Here is an 11144-nt window from a genome sequence, read left to right as displayed (position 1 = left end):
TGTAGTTCACACAGCACAAGTTTTATTAATGTAATTTTAAGGCCAATTAAACTAATTTTATTCAGAGTAAGTCTACATTAAATTACAATATTAACAATCTCTAGAAATAATGAACATAAAATTTAAGAAGTAGAAATCTATTTGGTCTTTATAGACCACAAATCATAGAACTCACAAATGAAAATTTACAAATATAGAAATAATGAGGATACTTGAAGGGCGAGATTTTCACATGGAAACCCATAAGATGTCATATTTTAAACACGCATGTTTCAAAAAGGGAGAAGTTTTTAATAATTTAGCACAAAATCAAATTATATAAACTTGGTATATCCCAGAAAATATTGCTTTAAACACTTATACCATGATCAAAATTCCTTTGGTAGCTTTTAATCAAAGTGAAACATGCTATTATGTAAAATATAAAGTACTCTGAAATGTTACCAGAAAAGGATCTTTGTTACAGTTCACGGTACTGACATCGTCGGCCCCCACACAACCTCACCTGTACACACACAACATGAAACCAGGTGCCAACAAAACCCTTTAATCTTTTGACAAAACCACCTTCCCAACATCAGGACTCGAGTGTCTCCCGCCACACCTTACAGTGGTCACAGCGTGGACAACAAGCTTCCCTGCGTAAGGCTGTAAAGCAAACCAAACTCTGTTAGAGCGACTGTACGCCATCGTACAAATACTGCAGTCAGGAAACCAGACAGCGGTCACCTCGGTGCGAAGAGCAGGGGCTGCGAGACACAATCTTAGAAGAGTGGGTGCAATCACACCGCCCCCTGGACCCCTAAACAGAAAATTCACAAGCAACTCAGATGCTCGTGAGTTCATCGCAGTGAGCATGCCCCCAGTGCTGTCTCGGCAAGGAGGGGTCTCGCCGAGAAACCTCGTTCTGGGAAGTCTGTCATCAGAGTGTAAAAACATGGAAGATAAAGGAAACGGACAGATGTCGGTATCGACGTTGCAGAACTGAGGAGTCAGTTCTTGACACTGACTGTTTCTTCCTAATGCTCGCCAACAAAGGGCTCTGGTTTCCAACCTACATGCCCATCCACCAGGAGCCCCCGCCTTCAGGAGCACACCAGCCCACTCTGCAGCCCACGGACACAGCACGGAGGGTCTAACTGTGCATCTGTGATCACACGCACACACACACCCCACACCAAGCTGTCAGCTTTCTGCTACAAAAGCAACACCTTACAAAGGAACCTCTTTTACCCAATATCTTCTCGTCCAATCTCAAAGTCATTCTGCCCGAGCAGCTGCGACAGTTTAAACACCGAAAAGAGTAAGAGGAAGAACTGGAGGAAAGACACACGTGCCGCTGGCAAACCCCTAAACTTTGTGAAGGGTGATCTGAGAATCATCCTTTCCTTCTAATCCAAAAGTCTCCACGCTGGCTCAATCTTAGAAGTCCTGGGAACGGCACAGAAATGCTTCACCGCTCTGAAGATACATTCTAGGGTCTCGCTGAGAGAACACGGCTGGCCGACACATCAGGCCACGTAGTGGTACTGATTCGGATTGTCTTTGTCTCTCTCCATATAGTCTCTGTCTATAAGAGATTCAATTCTCTTTTTCAAATCTCCAGGCTAAAAAAGAGAAACGAAACCCCTCAATTATAGTGGCGGTAAATTTACAAACACGGGGAAACATATGCGCGAAGCAAGCAATTATAATTATATAAAATATACGTATCTACAGGTAAACTATTTATAATTATAACCAAATTATAAAACGAAGACAATCCAAGTCCCTCCTTCAGAGACAATGCTAACATGGCCTCTTGATTCAAGCGCTCTCGTGTGAATTTACTGTCTGAGCAGGCTGAAAGGGAGGAGATGAAAACCCTTCTTTACCAGCACGAACGAACGCATAAGCAGGGCACATCCTACTGGGTGGCACATTTTCATTGGTCTGAAAGGGGAATCTGGTAACGTCTCAGGGCAGCTTCATCCTTTGCAAGGACATCTGTCCCCAAGTCCTGTATTTCCTGCATGTGCTGCTGATGTCGTGTAATCACAGGTCCACAGATGACTGACGCCATAACAAGCAAGCCCCGTGAGGACATCTCTGGCTCCGCCGTGGTAGAAAGCACACTTATGTTGACATTTATGAGCAAGCTTCTCCCTTCAAGGGCACATTCCATCAAAAGGCCTAACTTTCTATCAAGTGACGGATGGAGCATTCATGAGATGCAGTGAGACCCACGTGAGGTCCTGCCAGGGCAGAGCCGGCTGCTACAGCCACCGCATATGCCTCCCACCGGTCAGTGCTATAACTGCTGGGCCTCTCGTCTGTAAGAGGGAAAGTGGGCACTGGCGCTGGCTCTGGACCGAGGGGGAAAGAAGGGTATACACGGCAGGGCTGGGCGCCCGCACCTGCGTGGCAGAGGACACGGCAGCCGCGTGCTCGCCCAGGGGAACACGGTGTCTGCTCACCCTGACTCCCTCAGTAAGGATGGAGGGCCGGCTGCTCCTCTGCCCAATGGGACCCCGCAGAACCAGGGAGCTTCACCCCACAGGCTCAGTCTCTGCAGGGCCAGGCCTCACGAGTCCCATACTTCCCAGGTGGACGCGCCTGTTTTCAAGAGCTCTTCCTAACACTTCCCTACCTGGTCAGTGCTCCAAGTACAGCCAGGGCAGAAACCCTCCGGCCTAGAAACACGCAGGCACAGACAGGATTCAGGGCTGACTTTCTCATGCACAGAAATGAGGAGGTATCACCAAAACAGAAAATGCTCTGGAGCTCGTCAGTGCTGAATAAATGAGCAGCTAGTAGGACTTCCCCACAATCACAGGGCATGACCTGAATAGCCACCCCACTGAGAAACCCGCCTGGAGCTACAGCACCTGCCCCGGCCCCCTCCCCCTCCTAACAAGGTGTCAACATCTCTGCCAGTGGCAGATTTGGGGCCTCTAGTTCCTGGGATGGTTACAAAGAGCATTTGGGATAAAAACCCTACTGTCCCCACTTGCCAGTTTTTTGACATTTGGTGTGCACACACAGGCAGATTTCTGCAGTAAATGATCACCTGTAATGCAGGACAAATGATACTAATGTGTTAGGAACTGAACGTGCTTTTTCAATGTTCGGCGCAGTACTTTAAGTTTAATTAAGCTAATGTGCATTTACCTTTACTGGAAATTTCAGCTGATTATACAATTCAGAAACTAGAAGGTTATGACCAAGAGTCTTTCTCATCTTCATTATTCTGACGATAGCAGCGTCAATCTGATATTGTCTGTCCTGAAACACTCTCTCAGTGGTGCTGGCTTGTTCCTCAATCTGCACACAGACACACACACAAGTAAAGTGTAAAGATACAGTTGGGTGTTATTTCATATTGTTGAGTTTAATGGGAAACTTTTTTCTTATTGAGAGAGAGACAGAGGGAGAGAGACAGAACACTCGAGCACAGGCAGGGGAGGGAGAGAACCTGAAGCAGGTTCCACACTCAGCACGGAACCTGATGCAGGGCTTGATCTCAGGACCGACTGTGAGATCATGACCAGCCGAAATCAAGTTGGATGCTCAACCAACTGAGCCACCCAGGCACCCCTGATAAGAAAATTTGATGCAAAGAAAGGCCAAACATTGGGTAAATCCTATTCTGTTATGCATTTTTATTTGTTCTAGCAAAACCTAGCTTCCCAAGAATAGCCCAACTTCAGTACCAAAGCTTAAAAAAGAATGTAAAGTTACATTCCCCTCATAAAAAAGGTACAAAACACTATCAACTGTATATAATCCTGGATTAGATCCAGTAGCACAGAAGAGAAAGCAGAATAAAACACAATAGCTACCAGAGTTTATTCCAGAAATGCAAGCTTTGCTCAGCATCAGGAAACCTAGGAATGGAATGAATTTCATCACAGTTGTGTTGAGGTCACAGCGATTATGTGATCTCTTGACAGATGCTGCAAAGGCACAAAAAAACTGAAAACCTATCCTTGATCTAAAACAAATTAATGTACAAATAGCAATGAAAAAAACCCCACCTGAACATGATAAAAAGCCGTTACCAGAAGCAAAGCACAGCTCCTGATAACAACTTCATGTTAGTTAACAGCAACCTACTGGAGGCCTGTTTGATCTACAGGAGACAGGTCTGTGCCCGCATGTAAGGTAAGTGAGTTTCAGAAAGGGAGAAGCCACGCTTCCATCGCACTTCCAAAGGGATCCACCACCCCAAACAGGTTAATGTTCCAGCCACTTGAGATAAAAAAAATCAGGAAGTGAAGAAAAAGCCTGGTAGCACCATTATTTCATACAAACGTGATTTTGAAAGTTCTAGCTGCGTAGTAAGAGAACAAAAGAACTATAGCAAATTGGAGCAGACATGTGGTAATTATTTGTAGATAAGCTACGAATCCAAAAATTCGAGAAAATCAACTGAAAACCCATCAAAGCCAACGAGAATTTCGTGAAGTGGCTGGACACAGGAAGAGTACACAAGGGTAAATGGTGTTGATATATATACATACTGGCAATAACTGGTTACACATGTAAACAGAAAAGATCCCCTTAATAGGTGCCAGCATTTTATTGGCCCTTCTTGCTTAAAACCTTCAGTGGCTTCCCCAAATTCTTCATAGCTCTGACCAGTCTGTATATAACCTGTCTGTGGCCTGCCTCCTCAGGCCTCACCTGGCTCAGCGTGGCCTTCAGTGGGAAAGCCTTCCCTGACCCACGGTGTCGGACTGTGCTTTTGTCTCCTACCTCAAGTGTAGTAAGTTAAACAATGTGTAATCATCTGGTACCCGTCTGCTGAAAGTTCCTTGAAACCAAGATTTATAAGAAGATTTATTCACGGATGAATTCTCAGTGTTTCACAGAGGACCTATGCCTTAGTAGGTGCTTAATGAGTATTTGTTGAATCATCTAATAAGAAATATGCCAAGACTTTTAGTAGAAAACTCCCATGAAGAGAAGAGACTTATATTTATATATATACACAGATAAGAATCAGATTTAGTATAGCCAAAATGAAAACTGAAAACTATGTAATGCACTTTGAATAAAAAATGTTAATGTTCTTATTTGGAGGGCAAAGACACAATAAAATTATTCTCAAACTTACTGGGAGAATAAATTTATAGGAATGGGTACATTAACTAAAAGAATTTGGGTCCTGGATATGAAAGAGATCAATAGAATTTGTAGAAGAGAATTTAAAAACTGACTCGTAATATGTGAATTTAATATATAACAAAGGTGACAATTCAAATAAGTTGTCAGAGAACAGTATTTTCAATTCAGTTTTAGAATAGGAAGAGTAGTAGATTGCTTTTTGATATTAATTTCTATATTGCTCAAAGAAAAACTTAAATGTAAAAACTAATAGAAAAGTACAAGTAATTTTAAAAAAAACATTGGGTTAGGGGCACCCGGGTGGCTCAGTCAGTTAAGCATCCGACTTCGGCTCAGCTCATGATCTTGGGTTCGTGAGTTCAAGCCCCGCGTTGGGCTCTGTGCTAACAGCTCGGAGCCTGGAGCCTGCGTCGGATTCTGTGTCTCCCTCTCTCTCTGCCCCTCCCCCATGCTTTCTCTCTCTCTCAAAAATAAATATTAAAAAACAAAACATGAAGAATTAAAGATCAGAAAGACATGATGTGCATAAGCTACTCAATGGCATAAAGATGCTCAAAGAAATTCAATCTAAAATGGCAATGAACTATCTGTGCCTGTAAGAACAGGGCGGGCAGAGGGAGGGCTGGCCCTCTTGTGAAACCGGACACTGAAATCTGGGAAGATCTGTCAGGCTTCCATTTGGAAAAGAGTGGCCAGACTAACAAAAGTCCACATTCTTTGACCCTGTAATTCCAGAGCAAAGATTTTATACTGAAGAAACAAGCTAATAGGTACACAGGATGTTTAATGTAACCTTATTTCCAGTAGAGATCGAAACCACCTGAATGCCTTTCCCCAAGGGCGCTGCCGAGCTCCTGAGGGACACAGGACCAACTACTCTGCACCCGTGAGAAACCAAGTCCTGACATGGAAGCAGATCCACAGTAACAAGACCAGACTGCACAACGGCACATATAAATGCAATCTGCAGAGTGATCCCATTACAGAAAAAACAAGATTAGACATTTACACCACAGGAAAAACCTGCACGTCGAAGTGGCAGTAGAGGTCATCTCCAGGGGACGGAGGTGACCGTCCCACTTTGAAATAAGCACACCTGGGTGGCTCAGTTGGTTAAGTGCCGACTTCGGCTCAGGTCATGATCTCACAGTTCATGAGTTTGAGTCCCATGTTGGGCTCCGTGCTGGACAGCTCAGAGCCTGCTTGGGATTTTGTCCCCCCTCTCTGTCCCTCCCCTCCTTGTTCTCTCTCAAAAATAACATTAAAAATAAAGTAAAAGCACAAAAAGAATGCCTGTTTTCCCATATACTTGCCGACTCTGGATATCATCAAACAGAAAAAACATTTCCCATGTTGACAGATGAAAAGTGGAGTATTATTTTATTAAAGTTTTTACTTATTTGAAAGAGCGGGGGTGGCTGGGTGGCTCAGTCAGTTAAAGCACTGACTTTGACTCAAGTCATGATCTCGCGGTTTGTGGGTTCAAGCCCCGTGTTGGGCTCTGTGCTGACAGCTTGGAGCCTGGAGCTGCTTCGGATTCTGTGCCTCCCTCTCTCTCTGCCTCTGCTTATGCTCTCTCTCTCTCAAAAATAAACATAAAAATTAAAAAAAAAAAAAAAAAAAAGCGCACGCAAGTGGGGAAAGGGCAGAGAGAGAGAGAGGGAATCCCAAGGAGGCTCTGTGGGGCTTGGACCCATGAAATCACGAGTCTGCTGCTTGACGACAGAGCCCCCCAGGCAGCTCTGGGGTATTATTTTAACTTGAATTAAAAAAAATTACTGATGAGAATGAACATCTTTCATATACTTACTGATCTTTTGCATTTCTTTTTGTGTAATCTGAACTTCTTTTCCCACTGGGCTCCACCTGAACACTTCCAGGTAAGGGAGCGACCACGCTCGACTGAGGGGGGTGAAGAAGCTGTGACGCTGCCCTGGTCTTGTCTGAATGGGTTGGTGCCTTCACAAGGCCTCTCCTCATTTACATGCCAGGGCCCATTGCCTCCCCCCTCCCCTGCGTGGCAGCACTTCAGGCTGCAAGGGCTCCCTTGTTCGGAGGGGCCTGAGGGCGGTGGTCCAGGACCTGCCCTGGACATGAGACACTTGAGAATGTCTTTGCTGCTACAAACACTCCAGTGGGCCTGTGACAGCCACCACCTCACCACCCCTCCCACGTTAAAGTGCTCTTACAAGACTTAGGAATTGACCGTACAAACAAATGAGTCCTTGGTAAGTACCCAGTGAGTGACACAAGAAAGCTTATACGTACGGTTTCCTTCATCTGGATCTGGTTGATCTTTATTCGAAACAGTTTGTGCTTGAACTCCCCATTGAACATGAATGTGTCCCCGTCTTCCACCTCCTTCCCTTTGGGACTCTTAACCAGAACTCGTGCTTTGCCGCAGGCCAGGGACTGCAACGTTCTTCGCAGCTCACCGTCCTCTGGGTGGGGAGAGAATCGGGCACAGACTAGCACCGAAATGAGGACACGTGACAATGGTGAAAGACACCCCACACTCACGTGTGACGGGCAGAGACTGGCTGATCTCTAACAACAAGGACACGCGGAGGCCACACAGTCACGGAGCGAGGACTCTTACCTATCCCTGTGGCCATTTTTATTTCTTCAAAGCTGAATCCGTCCCCTTCGTTGAACATGAGAAGCACCAGTGTCTGGAACAGGGACACCTGGAACTCCTTCTTCCCCTGAAAGAGCATGGGACACACCCCGTGTAAACCTGTGAGCTCTGTGTGCAGGAAAGTGGCTGGGGTCTAGAGGGCTTCACCCCCAGGACCGGCCTCTCTGGGTGGAGGTGGGGAAGCATGGCTGCCCCACCTGGTCTGCAGAGGCAGGAGAGGATACATGCAATTTACATACGTAGTATCCATGCACATAGGATTTATAGGATACGGTGCCTAGTGCATGGTAACAGCTAGCAAAGTAGTCATTCTGTAAATTTTTTGCTTGGTGTATACAACTGAATCTTATTTACAAAGCTGAAGTTAAACAGGAACATGCAGGCATTGTTTTGTGACCTGATTCTTTCTGGTATCAAAACACCGTCTGCACTTTCCTCTTGTATAACGTCCCTTTTAGCAATAGCACTGCGACAAACGGGCTTATTCACTGCTCTGTGAAAACGTCTTATTATGATGAATTTCTGGAAATGGCACCACTGTAACAAAGCCTGTGACTTTGGAGGCGGGAGATGTGAGACCAAAGCACGCTCTGTATGGCGCTGTTCCTCGAGGTTTTAGCCTTGACCAATCAGTACTCGAAATGTGGCATTTCACTGGACTGTAATTTGCAAATGTTTGGCAGAAAAATAGAGCAGGTTTTCAATGAATTTGATTTCTTAATCTTGCTTTTATGAGTTGCCTCTTCACATCCTTTGCTTTCTTCTTTTTTTAAACCTGGAAGCTTCACACATTCCGGGTCGCTGCACTGATTTCTGTATCATTCCTATTCTAGCACATGTGCTGTTGAAGCGAGCACTTCTTTGCTCTTTTTTCAGCTAGGTAAATGCTTTCTATTTTTATTGACTTTTTATTGACTTTATTGATTGGAATATTAATCCTTCAGCTGTTTATTATCATTGACCAAGAAAAGGCAGTACGGAGTTATGCCGAATGACCTTTTCCTTTGTTTGTTACCAAAGATCAACCACAATTGAAAATATTCTATTAACATATTTATATGTTATTTGTCTATGAAACAGACAAAGAACTTACTTCTTTAAACTCTGCTTTTAAAACAGCATGGCCCAACGTGGTTTGCCACTGAAGTTTTCGACCACTGTGCTTTCCAAGATAGAATGTCTTAAATATTTCCTGAAGTTTAACCATCTGCCAAGCACAGGAAAACAGTAAGTTTAATTATGCTAAACACCACACATCCAAAGAACCACATACTGCTTAATTTACAAAGCTTTCAAAATTTTTCACAGCTGAATGAAAAGATCAGTTCTGTATTTTGACAGTGTTTCTTTGGATTATTCTGTTACCTGTGCAAATGTCTGCCACTCTGGCACACTGGGGTCTGCCTCCCACATGGGTGCTGCTTCAAGTGGTACTTAATGCACAGACAGGTTGTGTTCCTCAGTCTCCACAGCCCACGCTGTGGCTCCCCTGGCCAGTGGCACATGCAGTCAAGACCACAGAGACCGTCTGCAGGCCCAGCTGTGTCCTGCCAGGTTGTGGTGAGGCTGGGAGGGTGCTGGGAAGCAGGCTGTGGTGAGGCTGGGAGGGCACTGGAAAGCACCGGAGACAGTCTTGTCTAGGAGGCATGACGTGCCACTGTTTCCATCGTTACTTTCTGGGAGGATTTCTCCTACCTTCTAAACTTTCTTGTGTTTCTTTTTTTTTTAATTTTTTTTGATGTTTATTTATTTTAGAGACAGAAAGAGCACAAGTGGGGGGAGGGCAGAGAGAGAGAGACACAGAATCTGAAGCAGGCTCCAGGCTCCAAGCTGTCAGCACAGAGCCCAATCCGGGGCTCAAACCCATGAACCATGAGATCATGACCTGAGCTGAAGTCAGGCACCCAATCGACTGAGCCACCCAGGTGCCCCTTGTGGTTCTTTTTTTTCAAATTTATTTATTTTTGAGAGAGAGAAGAGAGAGAGTGCTCTAGCAAGCAGGGGAGGGGCAGAGAGAAAGAGAATCCCAAGCAGGCTCCGAGCTGTCAGCATAGAGCCCAACGCGGGGCTCGAACTCATGAACCCTGAGATGATGACCTGAGCCGAAGTCAAGAGTTGGACACTCAACTGACTGAGCCCCCCCAGGCGTCCCTCTCACAGTTCTTTACTGCTGTGGTCTCACTCCTTTGAAGCCCCTCCTCCTTCTCCCGGTGTCCAGCCCTCCCCACCCCTGGCCTCCTGCTTAGTTACAGACGGGTTCTGCTGTCTGACAGTGTTTCAGGGTGCATTTTCTGGTGTCCCGCACACTCCCTCTCACTTTGTTTGCTCGGTTCCCTCGACATTCTCACTGCTCTGCAGCCAGGATAGCCAATGGTCTGTGCTGCCAAATCCAATGGGTTCTTCTTATCAGGCTTCGATCAGAAATAGCTTTGTGAGAGGCGGCTTCCCTGCCTTCAGTGACTCATGGCTTAGACCCCCATGTCTTTGTCTCATGTCCCTTCCTTCCAAGGTCTCCTTGGTGTGTCTACCTTCCACCCCGGACACATGGGTGCCCTCAGGGTCCTGTGTGCCAGATAGTCTGCACTCTGCTCACTGCCCTGTCAGCATCCTTGGCTGCTTCCAAGTTCTTAGGATAAAGAGTCAAACTCTTGGGGCGCCTGGGTGGCTCAAGCGGTTAAGTGCCTGACTCCTGATTTTGGCTCAGGTCATGATCTCACGGTTTGTGAGTTCAAGCCCACATGCTGATAGGGTGGAGCCCGCTTAGAATTCTCTCTCTCTCTCTCTCTCTCTCTCTCTTCCTCTGCCCCTTCTCTGCTCACGCTCAACCATGTGTGCGTGCTCCCCCCGCCCTCAAAAATAAACAAACAAAAAAAGATTCTGAGGCGCCTGGGTGACTCAGTTAAACGTCTGACTTCGGTTCAGGTCATGATCTCATGGCTCATGAGTTTAAGCCCCACGTTGGCTCTCTGCTGTCAGCACAAAACCCACTTCAGATCTTCTGTCCCCCTCTCTCTCCACCTCCCCAGCTCACATGCTCTTTCTCTAAAATGAACAAACATTAAAAAGAAATAAAAATAGAGTAAAACCCTTCCAAGGCTTGCCAGGGTCCTGTCCTTCAGAACCACTGATTGCACTGGCCTGTCCTGTGCTTCCCCCACTGGACGAGTACGCTGTGCTGTCTTCCCTCAGGCTTCCGCCTAGGGACACCCCTCTGTAACCCCCTGGTCATCTTTAGAGCCCCTTCCTCACAGAGGCCTTCTCCAACTGCTCTTGGCTCTGAGGGCATTCATAGCAACTTGTGACTGTCCCCCTCTGGACAGAGAGCTCAGGGCATCAGCGAGGGAGCGAAGGCCCACTCTCCCTGCCTGGGGCATCTGTCAGCTCCTCTGTGCTCTGT

At 46.1% G+C, this 11144-nt stretch overlaps 1 protein-coding gene across 1 annotated transcript in view; it reads right to left on the bottom strand.

The window, feature by feature from the left end:
- The window catches only part of CUL4A (cullin 4A), a 46913-nt gene continuing 35769 nt past the window's right edge, over positions 1 to 11144 (bottom strand). The window contains exons 16-20 of the mRNA XM_045482447.1: positions 8841 to 8954; positions 7709 to 7814; positions 7378 to 7550; positions 3151 to 3303; positions 1 to 1607 (exon numbers count right to left, since the gene is read on the bottom strand). Coding sequence (XP_045338403.1) covers positions 1512 to 1607; positions 3151 to 3303; positions 7378 to 7550; positions 7709 to 7814; positions 8841 to 8954 — 642 coding nt within the window. The 3' untranslated portion in view covers positions 1 to 1511. The remainder of the gene's footprint in view (positions 1608 to 3150; positions 3304 to 7377; positions 7551 to 7708; positions 7815 to 8840; positions 8955 to 11144) is intronic.

The sequence above is a fragment of the Leopardus geoffroyi genome, chromosome A1, assembly GCF_018350155.1.
Source record: "Leopardus geoffroyi isolate Oge1 chromosome A1, O.geoffroyi_Oge1_pat1.0, whole genome shotgun sequence".
NCBI lineage: Eukaryota > Metazoa > Chordata > Mammalia > Carnivora > Felidae > Leopardus > Leopardus geoffroyi.
The sequence above is the reverse complement of the archived record's forward strand: the minus strand, read 5'-3'. Positions and strand labels throughout refer to the sequence as shown.